Source organism: Rattus norvegicus, chromosome 2 (assembly GCF_021556685.1).
Source record: "Rattus norvegicus strain SHRSP/BbbUtx chromosome 2, alternate assembly SHRSP_T2T, whole genome shotgun sequence".
Classification (NCBI taxonomy): Eukaryota; Metazoa; Chordata; class Mammalia; order Rodentia; family Muridae; genus Rattus; species Rattus norvegicus.
The window spans coordinates 123,223,501-123,248,734 of NC_141535.1; the positions used below are offsets into that span (position 1 = coordinate 123,223,501).

General features: G+C 41.1%; 1 protein-coding gene across 1 annotated transcript in view; it reads left to right on the forward strand.

Annotated features, from left to right (window-relative positions):
• The window catches only part of Fat4 (FAT atypical cadherin 4), a 129,410-nt gene that overhangs the window by 43,672 nt on the left and 60,504 nt on the right, over positions 1–25,234 (forward strand). The window contains exons 2-4 of the mRNA NM_001415042.1: positions 12,227–12,358; positions 18,573–18,834; positions 20,231–20,581. Of these exons, the coding sequence (NP_001401971.1) occupies positions 12,227–12,358; positions 18,573–18,834; positions 20,231–20,581 (745 nt within the window). The remainder of the gene's footprint in view (positions 1–12,226; positions 12,359–18,572; positions 18,835–20,230; positions 20,582–25,234) is intronic.

A 25,234-nucleotide genomic window follows, 5' to 3' on the forward strand; every position in this document is an offset into this window, starting at 1 on the left:
GATGGCTTGGTTCTTTCTTCCTCATGTTTATTCTTGTTGTCTTTCACTTGTCTAACTGATATAGCTGAGACTCTGAGCCCTTCATTGAATAAGAGGGGAGAGAGTAGGCGTCCTATCAGGTTCCTGATTTTAGAGGAAAAAAATAATAGTGTAACTGACAGCGACTGTAATAAAACCCCAATTGAAGCTTTAATGTTTCAGATTGTCTTTTCTAACTGCATAGGATTCTCTGAGATGTACGGGCACATGATTGCCAGGTGATCTTAATCTGTTGTGTGGTATTTTTCTTTGGGAGATATTTACAATAGAGTGATTTTTAGTTCATTGGTTAACCTAAAAATAATACTGTCCAGCACTGAAAACACACAGGATTATTCTCACTGGCTACATAGTGCTGCCCGGTGCTGGAATTGAAGAACAATTCATGGGCCGGGTGGTGCTGCATAGCCTAGTGGGCTGTGTAGGAAAGTGTATTCCAGAGTGACGGTGGTGCAGAGTAAGACAGACAACTGCAGAGCAAAAAGGAGAACAAAACCACGAGCAGTTTGGGCTCTTAACAGGCTGAGGTTCGAAGGATGCTTTTAGTTTCTAGTATGTGTACAGGATGTTGGGCTTCTTAGGGGCACCGAAGTCTCACTGGTGCACAGGGTGTTAAGGCCAAGGTCTTAAGAAGTTACCACCAGTGCCTTATCAGTGTTAGTTACATACTGCTGATAAGCATCTGATCTACCTTATGGATACAAGCCACATGCAGCCATCTAGCATTCAGTGCATTCAGATGGACCTTCGTTTTCTCTCTTCCTTTGCAAGATTATCTAGCCTGAGGAAGTGTGCACTGATGGAAGGCATATATCTGCACAACTGAATACAATTCCATCCTGTGTATGTAGCACATTTTTCTTATCCATTCATGAATTGATGGACATAGGCTATTTCCATTTTTGGACTCTCGTTAATAAAGCCACCATAAACAGGAGTGTGTAAGAAGCATATCTGTAGTTAGTTTTTTGGGTATATAGCCAAGAGTGGAATAGCTGACTCATATGGAAGATCTATCTCTGGATTTGTGAGGAACCCCCACGCTGACCTCCATTGTGGCTGTGTCAGTTTACAGTCCAACCACTGATAGATAAGCAGGCCACTTTGCCCACATTCTGTAAAGCATTTACTTCTCTTTGTCTGCTTGACGCTAACCATTCTGCTGGAGTTAGATTGACTCTTGGGGAAATTTCAATTAGCATTTCTGCTGATAATGATATTGATAATATTTTAAAACATATATTAGCCATTAGAATTTATTCCCTTCATAACTATCTACCAGTTTAGTTTCATGGCCCAGGATTCAAAATTGTGTTGTTTGTCTCCCTATTCTGTAGGTGGTTTCTACGCTTGATTTACACTTTCATTTGTTGTACAAAAACTATTTACTTGTGTGAGGTCCCACTCATTGATTATTACTTGTGTCTCCTGAGTTGTTGGAATCCTAGTCAGAATCTCCTTAACATGCCTGTACTTTGAATTCACTCCCACTTTTTCCTTTAGCAATCTCAGGTCTTATTCCAAGGCCTTTCTTGCATTTGGACTTGCTCTTCAAGCAGAGTGAAAGACAAGGACCTAGTTTAATTCTGTGAGTAGCTAGTCAGGATTCAAAGCATTTGTCAAAGATACTATCTTTTTCCATCGTGTATTTTTCGTCAAATATAAAAAAAATTAGGTGAATACAGCCATGTGGCCTTGTATCCCACCCCTCTATCCTGTTCCATTATTAGTGAGTCTGCTTTTGTGCCAGGACCATGTCGTGTTTTCTGTGATGGCTCTACAATGTAGTTTGTGACCAGGTGTGACCAGACCACCACTGTCTCTCTTGCTCATGACTGCTGTCCTTGTCTGGGGTCTCTTGATTTTCCATATAATTTTTAATAGTTTTTTTTCTATTTGTGTGAAGAATGTCACTAGGAATTTGATGGGGATTGCACGGGATCTGTAGACCGTTTTGGTGTGATAGGATCTTTCAGGATTTTGATTTTTCTAATCCATGAGCACGAGAGGTCTCTCAGTCTTCTTCAATTTCTGAATTCAGTGTTTTGTGGTTTTCTTTTTTATTATAGAGACCTTTCATGTCCTTGGTTAGGTTTATTCCACAGTAGTTTATTGTTTTCTTTGAGGCAGTGTGGATGGGATGTTTTACCTGACTACACTTAAAGTTTTAGATCTTATTTCAGGGTTTTCGATTCATTTGGAGTTAGTTTCAGTCTAGGGAGGTGGGGAATCTAGCTTCTTTTCTCTATATGTGGATGCCCAGTTTCTCCAACAGCATTTTTTGAATGCTATTTGGATGCCACTTCCAGTGTATGTTTTGATACCTTTGACTCACCACTCCTTTCTGTAGAAATTTACCGTTTAGTTGTTATTATGGTGAACATCAGTGAGGATTACTCTGCTCTCCCAGAATTCCCATCTGGCTACATTTCCTTCCACTGTGTCATAGAGTCTCCATGACAGATATGTTCATGGGGGGAGTGAACTGTTCATGGAAGCAGGATGGTTTATTAATAAACTCAGGACAATAAAGCATATCTCAAGTACCAGGCACACGTTAGGCCAGGAGACACTGGCTTTTCCCTCTTCATTGTGTCTCATCAACCAGTACTTAGAACATTAACTTTCTGGAGGCAATTCAGAGAGTGAAGCCCTCCTGTTCCCCATGCACCTGCTCCCTTTCCTGTTAGTACTGTTTCCCCTGGAAGAGCTCCCGTAGCTCACAAGCTGACAGGAATGTACTTTTTCCTGCCTCTCTGAGTAGCTGCAGCTGAGGCTGTTCAAGGCTAAGATGCAGGCAGGAAGCTCCTGTTTGGGCTCTAAATTTCTCATCTCTGACACCTCCTCTGAAAATACACCATCCTTTTCCTGCTACCAGAGGCTGACAGAACCATGTGGTTCTAGGACATTTCAAGTTTCTCCATTTGTGCCTATCTGACCATTCCAATCGAGCATCATAGATGGACTAGTCTGGAGGCATTGGGAGAGCTAACAATGTCAGTGGGAGGGACACACAGTTAGTTATAAGGCAGGATGAAGAACTAGGCTCAATGAATCAATGAATCAATGACTCAATCAATCAATCATCACCACAGCTTCTGCTTTTTACCCAAGCCTGCCATTTTCAGTTTTCGGAAGTATGCATATGTGTGTAGCTCTGTACATGTGTATGTGTGCATATAGGTGTATAGCTGTGTGCATGTGTACATGCATGTATATAGTTGTGTGCATGAGCATGCATTTATGCATGTGTGTATATGTATATGTACATATGTATATACCTATGTGCATGTTTATGTGTGTGTACATCTCTGTACATGTGTATTGTGCATGTGCATGCAAGAGGGTGTGTACCTGTGAGTGCATGTGTGTGTATGTGTGTGTCTGTATGTTATGTGTGTGTATGTGTGTGTATGTGTGTGTGTCTGCATGTGTATGTGTGTCTGTGTATGTCTGCATGTGTATGTGAGTGTCTGTGTGTGTGTGTGTGTGTGTGTGTGTGTGTGTGTGTAGGTGTGTGTGTCCATACATGTAGAGGCTAGAGGTCAGTCTTGGGTGTTGTTCCTCAGATGCCATCCACCTTTTACCTTTTGGTTGGGTCGTCTCTGTCTGGTTGGATTAAGCACACAGGCTAGCCAAGCAGGCCAGCAAGCTAGAATGTCCCTTCTGTCTCTGCTTCACAAAGTCTAGCAAAACCAGCAAGCACCAGGATGCCTGCCTTTTACACAGGCTCAACCTCCAGTTCTCGTGCTTGCAAAGCAAGCTCTTCACAGTATGAGCTGCCTTCCAGCCTTTGCACTGGTCTGAGTAGATGCTGATTCTGCATCATGATGTCTAAAGCCCACTCAACTAGGAAAAAGTGGGTTTCCTAATCTCCACAGAACTTTTTTATTTGTTTATTTTTTTTTTATAAAATTTCCCTCTGCTATGTGTCTCCCTTACCCAGATCAACATCAGATCAACCCAAAAGAGCATTCTGGGATGCTTTTGTTGGGTATTTGGTTTGAAGAAACATAAAAATTTCCTCAAGTTCCACATGAAAGCCACACATCTTCTAATGCCATCCTCTAGTCTGTGTACACTTTAGGGCATGTGCAGGAATCTGGGCCAATGTAGAGGCAGGCAGTGTCGGTTTCAGGCAAAGTTGACGTGGGTACGTATGGCAGCTTTAGAAGAATTCCTTATTTGGTTCTAACTTGAGCAACACTGAGAGCACTAGGTCTCCAGCTTCTTGTTTGTCACCACACACTTAGTGAGCTATGGAAAGCGTGCTGCCTCCAGAACGGATTTAACTGCTTTGTGCCTGCACTCCTGGCCACCCTCGTCACCGCTGGCTTCCCTCCAAGCCTGCCTGCTACTCACAAGTATTTCTTGCCTATGAGAAATGCATCAAAATTCCAAGAACATATGCTGCTGACTGCTGGGAGAGTTTAGTGTTGAGAGATTAGCATAATGGCTTTAGTTTGAGAAATTTAATTGGGCATGGTCACATCCATGTAGTGTCTGTGGGTAACAAGCTGTGCCTTGGAGATCTTTATGTGATTTTCAATTTGTTTTAAAAGCAAAACTAAAGAATGGAAAATGCACATGCTTCCTTCTTCCTTAATTAATATTCAGTAGTAATTAGACTAGAGCAACCTGTCTTTGTCTGGAGTGATGGATAGGTGCCTACATATACCTGTAATTTCATTTAAATTGCACAGTTTCAAATGCTGAAATGCCTAATCGCTTAGTATATCCCAAAGCAACTAACCACTAAATTAATTTTTATCAAGTCTCATCCCTTTTAAATTATACTTCTTTTACTAAATTGTTTCCTGTTAAATAATGCAGACATAAAATAATAATGGTTAACTATTTTGTATCTGTATATATGTATGCTGTGTGCAAACGTGTGTGCAAGTGTGAGTGTAAGGTGATGTGTATGTGTGGTTCACTATAATTTTATAAAAATTGAGATAGGGTCTCTTTCTGGGACGTTTCACAAAGACTAGGGTGACTAGCCAGGGAGTCCAAGGCAGCCAGCTGTCCCCACCTTTCCACACCCAAAATTACAAGTGCCCAATACCAAACTCACGGTTTTCACATAGGCCCTGGGAACTGAAGTCCTTATGAAAAGACTTTTTCATCCTTATGAGAAGACCTTTAGCACCTGAGCCATTTCTCCAGACTCCTAGCATTTTCGTTCAGCTATTTGGTTTAAGATGGGTCTTGCTGTCTAGCTTAGGCTAAGACTGACTTTCGGGACAGCCACTTGCCTTGGCCTTCCAAATGTAGGAATTATGATTCTGAACAGCCACATGGGGCTTTTAGTTCTGAAGTCGGGAAAGAGATGGCCTAGAGCTGGAGATGTGGCTCAGCATGTATGAGCATCCCTTGCTCTTGCAGAAGACATGGATTCGTATTAGCCTGTGTGCTTAATCTGTGTGGCAGCTTATAACTGTTTGTAACTCCTGTTCCACGGGCATCCAACACCTTCTTCTGGCCTACTTGAGCACCAGATTTCAGTTTGCAAGGGGTTTGCTGAGGCAGGATATACTTTTCTGCACCCCCAACCCCACCCTGGCTTTCCTGACAGCTCACACGCAGCCCCTGCCAGGCTCTAACAGTGTGGGATGTGGAGTCTTTTCTCCAAACTCTGATTTCTACCACCAGGATTCCAGGTTCTTAGTTCTAGACGATCTTCAAGACGAGACGTACACTCTCACAACCGCAGGCTGTGGGACTAGGTTGGTCCTATGTGGTAAATAAATGCCTGAACGTATTGCTCACAGGCTGAGCATGACCTCGTGTGCCTCCGTAGTCCAAACGCTGTGGTCCTGACATTTGGGCATTTAAATGTAAGCTGTTCCTTGTTAAGACCTTCTCATAACTAAAATGTGAGTCACTCGCAAACTGTAATGGATGTTGGCCCTGCAGCACGATGAACCAACCGCTCTGAATACAGGGTAAGCCTCACCCAGACTCATGGTAATTGAATTCCCAGTGGTCACCCCAAATAGGGAAAGGCCTGAGGAACAAACTGAAAGCAGCTGGGTGGATCCTGACTCCGTGCTTTACGGCAGCGTCGTTTTTCCTTTTAAGAAATGGAAGTACGTAGAGACCAGAGGCAAACAGTACAGTGTAAAACAGGGGTTGGGGTTTTGCTATACTTATGACAAGATTTAAGTCTCCATTTGAGATGTTAAACTGGAGTCGCTCATGTGTTCTACTGATGAAGATCTCTGGTTAGTTCATCTGCAATCAAAAGCCAAAACAAAACTAAAGCAGAATTCCAGCGCTCTGGCTGATGATCAATTAGCATTAGGGGGTTATTACAGCAAATGTAGGCTTTCCTATAACTTTAATAAATAAAAGATTTGCTCCCAGGGGCTCGCAGGGCATAATCAATGAGCCGATCCCGGGGAATGAAATAAATCGCGTCATATCTGGTTCTAGTCAGAGCAGATATTAACACATTTAAATGTAAATTTGATTATCTAGCCAGAGCAGAGATTCTAATGAGTCACCCTGCTGTCTGTGTCATAACTGCCGCTCTCCGGTTTCCTGGGTAGACTGTCAGCTTCCTTGTCCCATCAATCCTGGGCTTTCTGGACAGCTCTGTACAGGCATTTTGGGAAGTGTAAAATCCACATGACATCTCAGGACAAGCAGGAAAGGTGGCGCCTTCCTCTTTTCAGGGTCAGAGGAAGTGACTGGTTAGGCATGAAGATTAAACAGCTCCTGGGGTAGTTTTCAACTGGATTGTCGTTAGGAAGAGGAGGTGGGGGTCTCCATAATGAAGAAGGGATGGGACCTCCATATGGAAGAGGAGGTGGGCATTTCCCAGCATCTACTTCACTGTGGCGGATTGGAAACAGTTCTCAGAGTAAGACTAGAATATTTTCCTCAGTGGTCTCCAGGGTATGTACTCGGTCTACATGCCTGTGATCAGAGGACCATTTAGCAAGCTGTCACTGGACTGTCAGAGCCTGCTGTGGGCTATGCTCACTGGAATGGCCCTGTCCTGTTCAGCTTGGCAACCTCTGCTGTGGTGCTGGGCCCCACTCACAGTCTCACATGCTCTCTCAAATGGAACCCATTCAGGTCAGGTCATGTTTGTCTCAAGCTCTGTTAATGTTTGAATCATGATTATAAGCATGGCGTCAATACATTGTCACAGCATATTTAGTAGCATCAAGAAGATACCTGGTGGTGAATGGGATTCAAAAGAGCTAGGAGAGCAACCGGATGGGGTAGTTCTAGCTACCTCTGTAGGGAGAACAGCCTCAGTCAGTGTGTTCCTCAAATTCTAGTAACAGGTGAGCACTGGAAACATACAAAAACAGGGTTGCTTCAGTGACATGTCCCTAAGGGGAAGATTCTGTTAGGTCTGGCTGGGTTGTAAATATGAACAAGACAGATTTGTCCTCTCCAAATCTCTGAATCTAGAAGTCACCATTTTGAGTGTCGCTAATGGTTTGGGGAACTGGAGAGTCTCCGTGACAGGCTGAGTGTCGTCTCTGCTCTGACAATCTAAAGTACTTCAAAATACACAGCGTTTTGAGCATGGACATGTTGCCACAGTGGAAAATTCTACACTTGCCCCTGGGAAGCAGTCATGACATAGGCAACAGAAAATATGTCTTAAAATTGCCTTCAGCTGTGTGGAGAAGGTACATATGAAACAAAAGTGAATGTGGTATTTAGCCTTGAGTTTCTTACCTCAAATATGTCAATATAGTCTTACAAATATTCCCAAATCTAGACTGCCAGGAAACCCCTGACCCCAAGCTTCTAGAATAAAGCATTGTTCAGTCTCTGCCAACTTCAGCAGCCTGTGGATATATGGAGAGAATTCTGAGCTATAACCTTTAATTATTGAAAGAAATTTTAGAAAAACCGATTCATTAAAAGTTGCACCTTTAGGGCTGGGGAGAGAGCTCAGAGGTTAACAACATAGGCTGCTATTTCAGAAGGGCCTGAGTTCAGCTCCCAGAACCCATACTGAGTAGCTCATAACTGCCTGTAACTCCATTCCTAGCACTGTAGATACCATAACTATGTGAGTGAGCATACACACCCACACACATATACACATACACACAAACACACACATGTACAAACACACACAAATGCATACACATAAATACACACATACATACACATACACACACATATACACAAACACACACATATACAAGCTCACACAAATATATACACATAAATATACACATACACACACATATACACACACAAACACACACACAAACACATACACATAAATACACACATACACACACATACACACACAAACACACACATATACAAGCACACACAAATGCATACACATAAATACACACATACACACTTATACACACACAAATGCATACACATAAATACACACATACACACACACAATTAAGAAAGCCTTAAGAAATGTACTTTTGCATAATCTTGACGGAATCTTTTAATATCCATAGAGGTGATACATGTCAACTCTTAACTTTTATTTTTGATGCAATGCTTTTCATAATTTATTTAAATCTGGGTATCTAATAGCACACATGAGATCTAACTAACATGCCAATCCCACAAAGATAACATGCTACACTATGCTATATCTTGTTTGTCACTCAGCCATGCGCTTGTTGCCCTGACATGGTGCGGGTTGCTACTTTAGTTTGTGCTCTTTCTATCTCTCCAATTACCTCACTGTAATTAGTAATTAGTGTTTAAAAGGAACTCATTATTTAGGAAGAAAATATCTATCTGATTTTAAAAGCAGTCAGTTATACTTGTATCTACACTATGGCATCATTTGTAATGTATACCCCAAGCTTCCTTCTGAAAGAGTAATTGAACTTGATGTAGTGCAAAGACAGACCTATGTGAATATCTTCCCACAAGCCACATTTAAAGTTCTTAAAAATGGAAAAACTGTGGATAAAATCCCCCCCTCCTCCTCCTCCCCCTCCTCCTCCTCCCCCTCCTCTTCCTCTTCCTCTTCCTCTTCCTCTTCCTCTTCCTCTTCTTCTTCTTCTTCTTCTTCTTCTTCTTCTTCTTCTCCTTCTCCTTCTCCCTCTTTCTCGCTCTCTCCTTTATTCTTTATTTCTTCTTTCTCTTTTTCCTTAGCAAAATGGCTTTCAATAGAACTCTTTTTACGTTAACTTCCTCAAACATAATTTTCACATTGCTTTGATTAGGACATGCTTCCCGAAGCAGGTTTCTGCTTTGACACTAAGGGCAGAAGCCAGTGGCCTCAGGCACATCACTGAGCCTGCTCAGCATTCCAGCCTCTACACTTGGCTGGAGAAAATTCAATGGACCCTGGGCCTGTGGCCTCGCATTGTTTTTCTTAGATAAAAGCACTTGGCATTTCAATGCCTTGGCTCACGCTGCCTGTAAATTAAAGGAAATGAACTTGATGCTTCTTCAGATTTCTTAAATTCTAATACATCTTGCAAATGAATGGATCTCTGAACTTCCAACGTGCTAAGCATCCTGCAGTCTTTCAAACAACACAAAATCTCTTTCCCACATATTGAGAATTGTTTTGCAAAGGCTGATAGGAGGCAAAGACGTTAAGCTGCAAGTTCTTCCTCTATCCTGATGCCTTCTGTATTTTCGTAGCTATAGTAAGTGAACTAACACAATGCCACATATTGTTTTAGGATGGAGAGTGTATGCACATGTGCATGTGCGTGCGTGCGTTCGTGTGTGTGTGTGTGTGTGTGTGTGTGTGTGTGAACAGCCTTCACAGGAACCAGGTGCGAGTTATGAAGGTCTTAGGCTTAGTATCAACTCAGAACTACAGTTAGCTGGGAGCTATAAAGAACAGTGTTACTATGAAAACCTGTGCGTAACCAACAAACATAGCAAGTGATATTTGAAAAATATATCCAAGCTATAAATACATTCTTGCACATGCACAAATTATCTTCTTCTGGAATCTGGATTGTGTTGCCTGTGGCATGCGCACTTATGTCAACATTTATCATCCAGCTTTTGGAGTCTTTGAGTGCTAGGTCTATGCTAGTCACAATATCACAGAAGAAAATAGGACAGAACACTCTTCCTTTAAGGTGAAAGGTGCTTATAGACACATATGTAGATAGAAGCATTGATATCCCCTACTGGAAACCAACTGTTGACATCTTGGGTCAGAGAAGTTTGTCTCCCCACTCTGAGGATTCCTTGAGTTGTCTTCTCACATCGGGGCAGTCATTTCTCTCAGCACAGAAATGACTCAGTGCTTGGGTGAGTGGCATGGTTCCTATGTCAATGGTTTCTATCCTGTCTGGATGAAGGTGTGAAAGGATTTGTTTTGAAATAGCATATAAAACACAGAAATCAAACATTGAAAGTTTACCAAATCCTATCATTTTAAAGACCGCCTTCAGTTTAAACCTGGTCATTTTTTTTAAAAGATGAAACAATAGTTATCATTAAATTCCTGAACAAAGAGAGTGCACGTTAAGGAATACTTTCTTGTACTCCATGTTTGTTTACAAGACAAGCAAGAGCCAGCTGTGGGGGTGATGTTTGCTGCTGGCAGCTACCTGTGCACTGGTTCTTCTTGGAGGTTGAAGAGATGTTGCAGTGGGTAAAGCACTTGATATGCTAGGGTGGGGATCCAAGTTCCAATCCCCAGAAGCCATGTAAATTGGGACACTATAGCACATCTCTAATCCCAGATTCCCTACCCCAAGGTGGGGGTGGAAACAGAATACTCTCTGGGTGAGGTAACAGGCCTGGAGAATGCAGTGGTGAACAAAAGACCCTGTCTCAAACAAGATGCCAAGTATGGATCAACGCCTCAATTTTTCAGCCACACGAGGATGTACGTGCAAGTGTGTGTGTTTCTCAAAGCTTTCCTACACACACCCTTGATTCTGAGATGGAGACTGAGGCTAAGAGAAACAAACTATTTGGGTTCAGTCAGGAGAAGGGCAGAGTCTAATTTTTTTTTGGTAAACCCACTGTTATTGGAAGTCTGCTCTGAAGCTGGCTTAGGTTGCCTCTTACAGGCTCAGTTAGAGCTGCCATGGAACTCACTTCAGACGGAGGATGAAGAGACACTGGTGACTCCATCACTGGTGGAGAGACAAGCTACAGACCTCTACCTCTATGGGCCTCTCTTTCCTTTGCCCAGATGGAGTTGGGCCATTTGCTGGTGAGCAAATCTCTCCATTAGATGGAGAGAGGCTCGCAGCAACTACTAAGTAGTCAATTTATATATTTTCTTTGTTTTTCAACTCTTCATCCACCTATTTATCTAATTTGCTTGTATTTCCCCAATGTGTTTGGTCAGAGACTGACATTGTATCCACCTATGATTCTCTTCCCCTTTCCTGAGTCCCTTAAGAGGTCCATACCCTCTGCCTGGCTCCTCCTCTTCTTATTCCTCATCTTAATCCCTGGATCTGATAGGATCTTCACAGTAGAGCTATGAACAGTGGCGTCTCACAGAATACCAGTTTTGTGAGAAATATGCCCTTGCTGGTTGGCTGGGCTATCCTCCTCTACTCAAGTGTGACCTTCTCCCAGGAGCTTTTGTTACACTGGTAGATGTCCACAGTCTTCTCAGAGCCTTTGCCTCTCTCTCTCCTAACTCAGAATGGAGACAAAAGATGGAGCTGCTGTTTAAACATCATACATCTTTTCTCCTGAAAACTTTACTTAGGTAGGGAAAGTAACTCTGGCTAAGACTCTCAAACAAAGGGGTTAATACTTGTGATCCACAGACCCTGGGGTCTGAAAGGGAGGTTGGTCTATTTTTGTTACTGCAAATGGGAGTCAAGATGGACAAGTGTGTAGTTTTTGTGCCCCCAAATTGGAGAGTTGATGTTAATGTGGAGAAATTTCAGTATGAATTAGAAGTGGCAAAAAATGTGGTGTCAGCTGACACATTGGTTTTCCAATGCTGGCTCCTAGTCTTGGGAGGCCTTCACTAGCGTTTGCAGTGACAACTCTCAGGGGACCATTTTCATTCTGAATTCCACTGTGACCATTTAATATCATTTACCATCAAGAAAGTAGATGCTATTTGCTTGGTCTTAAGTATTCCTATGAATATTTATGCCCCTCTTTCAAGAAACATTGGTTTTGGGATACTTTTTAAGTTCTTCAGGGAAGTACATTTCTATGGACTCCTGATCTGGATTTCCAGTAGAGGCCTCATGTATTGATTTCTATTCCTTTATAGGTAGAAATAACACTTCAGGATATCAATGACAACCCACCAGTGTTTCCAACAGACACCCTGGATCTCACTGTGGAAGAGAACATTGGAGATGGCTCTAAGATTATGCAGCTGACTGCCATGGATGCTGACGAGGTAGTTTATGTCTTTAGAGTCTGTAGTCCCAGAGACTCAGAATTTCAGGTGCATGGGAGCTCTAGTGTTCCGTGACTAAGTTTACAAATTCTGTGTTCTTTCTCTGAGAACAGACATTAGTGTTTGAACTGTGATATAAGAATGGGAAATACTTAGTCTGTTAAGTGCATGGCCCCCAAACATGAAGATCCAAATTTCATCATCTTCACCTCTATAAAAAAGCTGTGTGCATCAGTGCTAGCTTGTAACCCCACTGCTGGAGAAACTGACAGAGGTGGATCTCTAGAGCTGGCTGTCAAGACCATCTATCCTATTTGGTGAGTCCTGGGTCTCAGTGATAAACCTAGATTCAAAAAAAAATGGTGTCACTGCAGAGATGACTCATCAGTCAAAAGCACTGGCTGCTCTGGTAGAGGACCTGGAATCGGTTCCCAGCACCCACCTTGGGGTGCTCACAACTGCCTGCAACCCCAGCTCCAGCAGATCCAACAGACTCTTTGACCTGTGTGGACATTGTGTTCATTAATTAAAAAAATTAATAAAAGTTGTTTTTTTTAAGTCAAGTTGAGTATCTAACTGACCTCCGCCTGCACTCACACAACCTTTACCTATAAAAGCCCATATACACCCCCAACACAAATAAAGGAAAACAATGGCACCAGATAAGGTCAGTTGGAGTCTGGTTTCTGATCAGCAATTCAGGTGTCTGTCCTTTGCATTTTAGGTCTCATGGCCAAATAATTTTTTAAAAATAAAGGCATCCAAAATGTCTTTATTCTTACATTTACTTACTTGTTTTCACTTTCATAGCATCTAAGTATCTATTTTTATTTTAGTTGTGATTGGAAACAAACAATTTCAAACTAACAATATTTAAAGTTACCTTAAAAATCTTTGTATTTTTAATAATTATATTTATTTATGTCCATATAAATTTAATTTTTTAAATATTTACTTCAGGTTATCATGCATAGAACTAGTGTGTTATTCACTTTATTATAATGAACAAATTTCATAGCTATTGGCAAATATGAAATTTGGACACAATATAGATTATCATCCTTTATTAAATAAAGACGTAAAATAGCCATTCTACAAATTGCATGGAAGGTTATACAATTAATTTAGATTTCCCCAGGTCTGGTTAATGCTCTGCAATTGAGGGGAAACCCTTCTCGAACACCAGCATACCCGTCCATCTTCCCTTAGTCAAACCCTAAACAGAACTGGCTTTCTCCTGTCAACTCCAGGAATGTTTGAACATCTGACTGTTTTAGTTATGATTAAGTGGTTCATAGTTTAACACTGAAATAGTAGGTGGAACAAGAATACATGGGGTCATGCATACCTTTAATCTATGGATAGAGGCAGGTGGATCTCTGTGAGTTGAAGGTCAGTCAGGTATACCTAGTGAATGCCAGACATCAGGACTAGATAGTAAGATCCTGTTCAAAATTAAAAAAATTAAAAGTAAGGGAATAATTAATATATAAACAAACAAACAAATAACATGCTAGTTCTAAAAAGCCAATTTATAAATATAATAACCTAGTCAGTTAATTTCACAAAAATTAGAACAGGGAATTGAATAGAATGTAAACTTTTATATTATTATAGTTCTCTTCTAGAAAGTATTTGGTGTTTTTCGTTAGTGCCTGCTATTTTACTTTGTATAGAGAAATGTTAATGCTGATTCCTAAGTCAGTGATTACTGACAGCTATGAGAATGAACACCTGTCCTGTGCATCATATGTAACATCTGATGAAGCTTAGCAAATATCTCACTTTATCAAGGCTGATACAACCTATTTAGTTGTAGCCATTTATGAAATCTTATAACTCCATTTTAATATAATATTGACATGAATGTCATATAATTGATGTAGGATAATCAGCACCAAATGGCCATAATTGCATTTTAGAAAGGGAGAAATAAAACGCATGTGTTTGAAATGTTTTGTTCTAATCACTTTAGAAGAATGAAGCAATAGCTATGTTAATTTTAATAAATATTTTATTGGTATGGATGTTGACTCTGTGGAATTATATGATTAATATGGGATTTCTCAACCCAAATTATAGTGGGTTGCAAATAAATTGTGTATGGAAATTTGATCGTTTTAATCAGTCTACAACTCTCCCAAGAACCGTCCTTCTGGGACTGTTAGACCCATTGTTAATTATTACCTAGAGATGCCTCCCTTTCAAGAGCTCATGCTGCTGACACGAGTGCTGTGCTGTGTGCATGGTCTGCCTCTCTTTGTGGCTTTACTGTGCCTGAGACTGCACCACATACAAGGCTCATGCCCAACTGCCTTCATGTAGTCTCAGAGACACACTTGTATTCTCAGTGACATTTGAGGAAGAGTGGGAGGTTCCTTATCTTTCTAGGTATTTACACCCAAGTTGGTTTTCATGTACCTTGCTTTTATTTTTGTTAAGAGTTGGTTTCTAGATTTAGTACTTAAGTAAGACATGTAGGCATGATGACATAGACATCCCAATTAATGAAGACATAACGATGTAGGGTCTGTAAGCGCCTTGTTCAGAGTCAGACAGGGTAGAGGTGCAAAGGGTAAAGCAGACATAGAAAGGGCGGACTCTTGTCAGCAGGCCAAGATAGGAGAGCAAAAAGCTCTGGCTAAGACTGGAGTGCCCACAGATTGCAAGGGTTGTGTGTGTGTGTGTTGTGGGGGTAGAAAAGCAGGCTGTGTCAGAGACTTTAAATTAGTAAATCCACCAGAAGTCTGAAGCCTGCTGTAGGTAGGACTGTTCTTTAGTTTGTTAAACGATGAAGCCCAGTGGGATTCCATCCTCTTTCCACATACCCTTTTCTTAATAATGGGAGGTTCCCACAGTACAGAGTATTCCAGTTCTGGTTGTGGGGAGCTGCCATTTCTTAATCCTGTATTAAGAAGAACAGGCACACAAGCTCCCTACAGGAGCCACAGATTTGCCTTTTTCTTCTGAGTTGTTTTTTGATGGGTTTATGTTAATTTTTTTGATAACTCTTTGGTCTACTGTCTTTGCTTGCTCAGCTCCTCACCTCTTAGTTGGGGTGGAAACAGCTCATTTGAATGTTTCCTGTTCTCTGAGGTCTTTGCTCTGTTGTTCTTTCTTCCTCTGCTTTGTCAGAACAGGGTTGAGACACAAGGTGCCTCCTTTACTCCGCAGTGACACAGGACGTTGCTGTGTTACTGACTGTGGAGAAACGAGGCTCTTCAAAATGCTGAGCGTGCAGATATTATCTGCTGGGAAATTCTATCAACTTATTGTGTTATAGACTATACACTTTTTCTTTAATTAATTGAACTGGGAAATATTCATGTGTTAGAGAAACTGCAGAGTACTGAGAAAAGAGATCAGTTCACGAAAGTCCCATTCTCCAGTCATCAAGTCTGCATGGTAAGGACATCCCAGAACATTCAAAGGTTCAGTTGTTGAAAAAAAGCACCTCCAGTTGGAAAACTCAGTTACATGCTATTGTTATTTACTCTGCAATCCCCCGGGGGTTCTTCTGGCTGCTCAGGGATAAGGTTTTAATGGCCTATCCTCAGTTTGGCAGGATTGAGGTGTTAAACAAACAGATTTTGCAAAACCCTCATTTTAACCAAGCCCCTTGACCAGACTTTTGAGCTGTTCATGAGTAAATAGCACCAGCTGATTCTCAAGGGGAGCAGATTGTTGTGTGGGTTCGATCTTCACTCGCTCTCAGGGGAATGACTACCATTTGAAGGACGCTGTTTATTATCCTGAGTCATTCTGTAGATGGGGCTTTTTTCTAAGTACAGAATCTTTGTTTTAATAATGGTATCAAAATGTTCCTGCATCTTCACATTCTCTTGGCTTCCTAGTCTGTATCATTTTGATAGTCCAGAATACAGTGGCTAAGGCACCATAAAAGTAGTAGAGTTCTTTGTGAAATGGAAAACTCCAGAAGGCAGGCACATCAGCAGTAAAAAAAATTCTTTTCAGATATTTTTGTTCAACCATAAGTTTACAGTGACTATGTTAGATACAGGTGGATGCAGAGAGAGTATGTGTCAAACTCGGATCATCTTGTATTAAGTTATGAGCGATTCTGAGGCACCCTCTTTATTAAATTTTAAGACTGGCTTTGGGAGCACAGTATTAAAAGCTCATGGAGGCTGCTGAACATAAATTTAGAATGCGGGTGTTCTCGCCTCAGGCTATTGAAGCTGATCTTGGCACATGCAGGAATACAGAAACACACACAATAAAAAACATCAAAACATCTCACGGAAAAGAAGGACAAGTGCTTCAGATCTGTAACCCAGTCAGTCAGCTTTTCATTCCTACCCAACACTTTACTTTCTGCCCGCTAATGATGGTGAGAGTTCTTTGAATATTTTAATGAATCAATTTCTGGGTAGTCACAATGAGAAAAGGCAAATTTGTTTCCAGGAACTGTGTTTAAGTCAAAACAAGTTTTTCAATTCAAGCACTCTAGCAATCCTTACACCCTGTAGTCAAGGGCAGTGATTGGGACCAGATGGCACAGATAGAGAAAACTCTTCTGTGTAGATTGAACTTACGTGTGGACCATCATATCAACAAGCCCTTCCCCTAAACAATGAAGAGTAAGACCAACTAGCATTTCCATACATCTTCTATGTTTCAAGGACCACTTTAATTTTTAAGATGGGCATTAACTGATTTAGTCTGTGAAACAGCTCTGTTGGGCAGGTCATCTCCTAACCTTGACTGTGGTGAACAGTGCCAGGCTGAACAGGAAACTGCCAATCTTGTTTTGAAGGTGCTGGTTTCAGTTTCTTCACGTTCACTGGGAGTAGAATTGAATGTATTTTTTTCAGGCTTTTCATGTATTTGCTTTTTGAGATTCTTCCTGTCTGTTTCCACCGTTCCTCTCCATAGGGGGCAAGGTTCTGAGTTTCCGAGAAGTTCTTGATGTTTGTTGCTTCTTGTGGAATGTAACTGCTCTGTTAGGTCTGAGGTGGCACTTTTGAGTATTATTGCTTGAACCTCCACAGCAGTTGGTGAACCTGCACCTCCTCTTTTCACACATCTGCTACCTTTCAGAGCCTCTGGATGGTTACATGGGTCCTTAGTTTTTGTCAGATCAGTAATTTTTTGCTCTCTGGGTATTTTGGGAATTAACCTATCATGTCTATAGTTTGCCCTCACAACTGCTGGTCTCTTCATAGCCGAGAAGCTTTTCCATTTGATGTCACCTCACTTACCATTTTTTGGTGGTCTTATCACCTGCAATCTTTTTATTTTGGCATCACAACTGTGAATTGGTCAGCAAGACCAACGCTATCAGGAAGAGAGACATTTGAGTCTGGACGGAGAGTTAGCATTTGGGTTCCATATTTAGGAGTTTACTTTTGAGCAGCACATGAGATGGCTGCTCCTTTCTTCGCCATGTGAATGATCAGTTTCCTGAACACCTTTGGCTGAAGTACTTATTCTTTACAATTGCATAGGGATCAGTTGATTATTCTCATGGATTTATTTCTGAGTTTCCACTCTACACTGTTATGGATCTATGTAGGAATGCAGTTTTATTGCTATAGCTTTGAAGTGTAGTTTGAAATCAGGAGGAGTGATGCCTCCAGCTTTCTTCTTTTCTGATGTTGCTTTCTCTCATTGAGATCCTCTGTGTTTCTGCATGACTTTTAAAATAGTGTTCTTTTCTGTTCAGTTACTTATTTTGATTTATGTGTATGAGTGTGAACACATGTGAGGTTATGTGCTCCACATGCATACAAGAGCTGTGGAAGCCAGAAGAAGGCCTCAGATTACCCAGAACTGGAGTTAACAGGCATTTGTGAGTCTGCATATGGGTTCTGGGAATGGAACCTGGGTCTGCTGCAAGAGCAGCACATGCTTTTAACTGCAGAGCCATCTCTCAGTTCCCTCTGTTATTTTCTATTTCTATGAAGGTCATGAGTATTTAGAAAGAGACCTTGTAGATTGTTGCAGATAATGCGAACCTGGTAGCCACATATGGCCTCTAGTGCATGATGTAGATGAAATTTTTTGTCTATTTGATCCATAATTTTTGATTTCCAGGTCATAAATCTTTCCATTCTTAGTTGATCCCTTGAAATTGTACACTGTTACATGAATTTAATGACCCCCAACCCCCCTTTGTCAAATTCACATTCACTGAAAACAAGAAGCAATGTTCTTGACCCCAGCAGTTCACCTATCTGTTCTTTCCCCTCAGGGTGCAAATGCTTTGGTCACGTATGCTCTCATTAGTGGAGCTGATGACAGCTTCCGGATTGACCCTGAATCTGGAGACCTGATAGCCACCAAGAGGCTGGATAGGGAGCACAGGTCCAAGTACTCATTGCTGGTTCGTGCAGATGACGGCCTCCAGTCCTCCGACATGAGGATAAACATCACCATCAGCGATGTGAATGACCACACCCCCAGATTCTCCAGACCTGTGTACTCTTTCGACATCCCAGAAGACACAACCCCTGGTAGGTGACATATCCCGAGGTGTGTTTTGCAGGGACCACCTTTAATAGTAATGGTGGACTCTTCTGGTTGTTTTAAGTGGTGAGTAGTGTTTACCACATATTTACCTCCAGTTATAAAAACATATACATCACATTTTGTGATCTATTGCATGACATCTTTTATGCGATTCCTGAGCAAATTAGTAATATGTGAGAGCAGATGAGGAGAGGTAAGCCTGTGGTTAATAATGTCTGCTTCTGAGTATCCCTGTGCCCCCAGTCATCAGCTTTCATGGCACTCATCAGCTCCATTCTGTTTTGCTACTTCAAAAACGTGTGAAAGCAAGAAAAGCGTGTGGAAAGCTCTACTTAGTGATCCTATCCTTCCCGTGCTGTGTGACCAGGCAGCACAGCTCTTTCCTATAGGCGTCCTCTTTTCCTTCTGTAAAATGGAAATAATAATTGTTAGAGTTGGCAACCTATTGATTTAGAAGATAAATGTGAAGCTGCATATGGTGGTTTACACGTGTGATGTAGCACTCAGGAGGTGGGACAGAAAGAGGACTGGCTGGGAATTAGAGACCAGCCTCAGCCACACTGTGTTTCTGTCTGCAGGATTCAACAGTGCAGCAAGGCATGGCGGCCCATGTCATTAATCCCAGGACTTGGGAGGCAGAGGCAGGGGTGGGGGCAGGAGCAGGGGCAGGGTTAGGGGCAGGTGCACGTGCAGGGGCAGGGGCAGGGGCAGGGGCAGGGGCAGGGGCAGGGGCAGGGGCAGGGGCAGGGGCAGGGGCAGGGGCAGGGGCAGGGACAGAGCTATCTCTGAGTTAGAGACTAGCCTCCTCCACAGAGTGAGTTTTAGGATAGCCTAAGCTACACAGAAAATTGGGTAGACGTGACTTCTAAATAACTCCTCCCTCTGACAGTTTTCCCTTCCCTTCCTGAGATGAATCGCTCAGTCCATAGTGTTTCTCAGCACATTTATTCCCTGTACTAATTACAGAAATGACCACAGGCACCATAAACTGAGCAGCTCTAGGATATGCATCTACAGTATTGCTGGGAATCTCAGTTCCCTATACTAACTGTTGGCTGCAATGATTCTATATCGATTTATTGATAAATTTGTCACCTGGTAGCATTGGGTGAAACAAGGTCAGAAGTAAGGTTACCTCTCTGTTAACCCTTGCAGTGCAGCCTGAGCTTCATGGGATGTCTAATATGGTCCCCGAGTTATGATTTAAGGGAATGGGTGTGTCGGTCTAGAAGTCAGTAGAATATTGTGCCCTGTTTTACAGTGACCTTCTATTTAAAATATTTGACTGTGAAAACATGTTCATGGTCTCAGTGTAAATATTTAGACATGATTCAATAACTCTCGTCCCACTAATTTAGACTTGGGTTGTCATTCGTGCAGGTTCCCTGGTGGCAGCTATTTTAGCAACAGATGACGACTCTGGTGTGAATGGAGAGATCAGCTATGTGGTGGAGGAAGACGATGGGGATGGTGTATTTTTCCTGAATCCAGTTACTGGTGTCTTCAACTTGACCCGAGCACTGGATTATGAAAGGCAGCAGTATTACATACTCACAGTCCGCGCTGAGGATGGCGGAGGACAGTTTACCACCATCCGAGCTTACTTCAACATACTTGACATCAATGACAATCCGCCTGTCTTCAGCCTGAGCTCCTACAGCACATCGTTAATGGAAAACCTGCCTCTGGGATCCACCGTCCTTGTGTTTAACGTCACCGATGCAGATGACGGTATGTTGTTTCTGTGATGCGCTTACACAGTCCATTAAAACCGAGTGCATATTTTGCATGACTCAATTATTAAATTACATGATAAACTACGCTATTTTTATTTGTTTGTAAATGGTATTCTATCAAGGTGGAAATTTGAATTTTGACTTAACTGTAGAGGATTTAAAAAAACAAGCAATTTGTCATATAATTTAACTGTACGCACAATATGTATACACACTTTACAAATTTTACCTTTAATTTTTGCCCTAAATATTTTAGCAGCATTTTACTTTAGTAATTTAGTGGTGAGAATTAAGATTCATTCTGAGTTTGTGCTAGATAAAAATGTGTGTGTGTATGTAAATATATTACTCAGACTTTTAAATTTAATTTTTATTATATTTATTAATCTACTTGGTTGGCCATGGGTATGTAGATGCATATGCCATGGTGTGTGTAGAGGTCTAAGGATAACTTCGGAAAGCTTGTTGGCTCCTTGCACTGTGTGGGTCCTGTTGATTCTCCTTCCACAGTGTGGGTCCTGGGGAAGGCCAAAAGACTTCACTGTAGGCACATTAACCTGTTCAGCTATCTTGCTGGTTTATATGTTACTTAAACTTTGAAAAAATATAAAATTTGAAGACAAAAGAGAAAAAAGTCTTAAAGAAAAATATTTTATAGTGAATAACTAAATTATATATTATCAGATGAAAATAATATTTTCATAATAACATATTGGCAATAATATTATTATTGGAATAAAATTTTGGCAGGAATCCATTGTCAGGAAAGGCTAGGATTTGCTTAGCCTACAGTATATAACAAAGTTAAGGATTTTAAAAAGATTTATCTTATTTTGATTTCTATGTGCATGCATGCGTGAGTGCATGCGTGCATGCGTGCATGCGTGTGCATGTGTTTGTGTGGGTGCATTGCTATATGTGATTGCATGCATAGAGGACACAGCTTAGGTTCTGCTGTCATTGTGTAGGCATGCCCACCTTGTTTTATGAAACCAAGTCTCTCACTGGCCTCAAATTTGCCAGGTATGGTCGTCAGTCTGGTCGTAGATTCCCAGATTCCACCTGTCTCTTGGTCCCGAGCCTGGGAATTGGAAGTATGAGCAACCATAGATACATAACATTTTTATGTTAGTTCTGGGAATTGAACACAGGACCTTATGCTGCAATTCTGGGGTCAACTTTCTATGTTAAACATATTTCTGTATGTACATGGGTTATAATCTGTTGCAGACCAGTGTATTATCTGGAGTAATCTACTCTCAGAACATTAAATATAAAAATGATTAAAAAGAATATGCTTAATGTTTCAAAACTTGCTGGAATGATCCCTGCCCAAGCAGTCACAGAGATACAGTAACTGCAAGCACCAAATCTTTTCTAAAAAGGGTGTTTCCCCCTTTAATTGTGCTGGTTAAAATTGTTAAAAGTTTCAAGCTACATTTAGCCATTGTTTAACCTGAATACTTTTATCAGTGTCATTTCCTGCACCTTGGCTTAAAATAGAGGACACAGTTCCTATTCCTTCTGAGCTTGGAGGATAATGATAAGAGTGACCTTGTTTGTAAGAACATGAACAAAATTACAGCAAAGACTTCCCATGTGTCAACGAGCAATGAATGCTAGCAAGACACTGAAATTTAACAGATTCTTCTTAGCCTCTGCTCAGAAAGTTCCTGACGGGTCATACTGCTGTCTTCTACATAAACAAATGCTCTAGGAGAGTGACTTTAACATTTTGAGTTGTCTATGTGCACACTCAGAGTTTAAACTTTACGTGACATAATCTCAACAAGAAGGCACATCTGATATCATTGTTAAGGCATAAGTCATAGCTCTATTGATATAAATGTGTCTATGAATATTGTTAGAAAATATTGCATGGAACAAAATTTATAGCTAGGATTATTGTGGACATATGTCAGATTGTTGTTCTCTTACCATCCTGGAAAACACGCGTGCTTGAGGCATGATGGCCATAAAAGGATGTTCAGATAGTGACACAAGGGTCAGTTTTTCTGCATGAGCGTGCTTGGCACGTGGTATAGATTGAATGAGGGCTGAACCTCATGGTTCGGTTCCCTCATGACTTTGTGGGAAATGCTCTGTGGAGATGAGTGGTAACAGCCAGTACTGTGTATCTTCACCACGCCACAGGCAAGCAAATATTAGCCTTTTACATACCTACGACATGTATAAATCGTGACTATATGCACATATTCACTATGCAGCCAAGTTTTTAGTTTCAAAATGTGTTTCATTACTTTCATTTTATGTATTTATATAATGTTCTGCAGTTCTTGGGAATAAAGTATACACCAAACGCCAATGTTATACACTCACAATCAAGCATGCACACGTACACTCAATTACATCTATACATGCACCCTTCCCCCGCCGCACACACACCTTTGTGTATCTGCACCACTCTTAGAGCAATCAGGCTCCCGAGGAAAATCATGGAACCACATGACTTTCCGCAAGTTGAACTTGAGTGGTTGGATAAACAAGCCATATTCAGTGTCATTTTCCATTGGACCACAAAAGCCCACCAAATAAAAATTTTAACATTTACTCAAAATTAAGAAAAAATGTGTTTCCTGTTTTTCTGCTCTGACATTTGCTGCAAGGAACAGGCGGAGAAATGGTTAGATCTTTGTAATTTTCCAAACAGGGCCATTGTTGAAAGGGGTCTGCGTCCTTCTGGGGTGTGTTTTCTAGGTATAGATTTCAAGGCCAAGGTTGCTTTATTAATTAGACTCTTCGGAGGAAAACACCCTTTTTAAAGTGCAACTCAGTGTAACACTGTTGATTCTAGTTCTGAGATAAGACCTATTTTTTGCCTTAAAACATTGCATGAAATAATAGATACTTTGCTGTTTCAAAGATCACAGTTATCTGTGGTTTGTTTTAAGTGGCATTGCCTAATTTGCTTGTGATTATAAATTAAGCATAAACTTTATTCACAGTGGTAGTTGAAGGTTCATATTTTAGTTCCCTGGCCTCTCTCTCTTCATAAAAGGCCATGAGCTTTGTGACCTTGTCTCTTTTTCCTGCACAGTTTAACATTTACCATGAGGCCAAGGATGCTTAGATCCATGACAGCAGGCTGGAAAGGCTCCCAGTTGAGCTGATTTGTGTGTATCTCATAGGTCTCCACTTCAGTCATGTGGAATGTTGTTACTGTTTCTAATTTCCATTGATCTTGGCTGGGGACCATTTTGTATGTCCACATGGAACCAAGATTTTCATGAACAGTCTTTGGTATTGCTTTGACTCCTATGTTTTGGTGTCTATGGATCTCAATAAGAACAAGAATTTCACATTTGCTCCTGGCTTTATGAGACTCAGAAAATGTTCTTATTAAAATATACTTTATGTAAAAATTACTCCTGATTTACTCACCTAATTTAAAATTTTATAACAAATTAGGTGGAACTTTTTACAAACTTGGGCAGGTGTAAGACATGGTAAAGCATTTAGCTGGCATTGTCCAGTCTGGAGCATTGATACTTTCATTCCTACAGGTGAATTGGTGTGTGATACCTGAGCTTTAGTTGTTCATATTTTCCCTGGTATTCTAGCCCCTTAGCTTATAAACATTGCTTCATTCATCCCAGAGTAGTCTTCAGTAAAGTGTTCCGATGAATGACCAGAAGGCACAGTCTATGTCTCTAAAAATTTGTGCTTCAAAATCTGCATAAGAAATTTTAGATCAGTACATCAGTGCCTGACTTTGTCTTCTGAATGTGGTTTCTTGGTATCAGCATGTGGGATGAGAGAGGGAGAGAGACAGAGACAGAGAGGGGGAGAGAGAGAAACACACACACACACACAGAGAGAGAGAGAGAGAGAGAGAGAGAGAGAGAGACAGAGAGAGAGACAGAGAGAGAGACAGAGAGAGAGACAGAGAGAGAGACACAGAGAGACACACAGAGAGAGAGAGACAGAGAGAGAGACAGAGAGAGAGAAACAGAGAGAGAGAGAGAGAGAGAGAGAGAGAGAGAGAGAGAGAGAGAGAGAGAGAGAGAGAGAAGTCCTTGAGTTACAGTGACAGACTACACTGGAATAGGAAATTCTATGACTTGGGTAATTTGCCTTGAAGGGAACTAGAGAATCAAAAACAGTAAAAGCAAACATGTACTCATGTGTTTTTAGGCCCCAGAAGAATATCTTTCACAAGAAAAAGTTAGCAAACTGTTCTAGGAGTTTCTTAGCAAAGAGCTAAGACATTGTTTCTAGTAGGTGGGACCCAGAAAGCTCTAAGATGAGATCAGAGACATGACATTGAAGCTGGTTGAGACACTCTGTTCTGAGGCAGGAAATCTGACCTCTCACTGTTTTTGTTGCTTATCTAGAAACTACCTTTCAATGAAATTTTAAAACATAATGACAAATATACCTTCCTCACCCTCTTTGCTTTAGTCATTTCTGCAACTTTTAAAAATAAGTTGATAATTTGTTTTAATTAAAAGATGATACATATTTTTAGGGACAAAACTATCTAAACATGGGCCACTGGCAACATGACCCTTATGCCTGGGCCCTTTCATGTACAGCTTTATTGCTAACCATTCCTTTAAGGATTGCATTTTCTAACATTTGAATGTGCATAGAGCTTGAGAGGAGCTATTTTCTTAAAGTACATTGC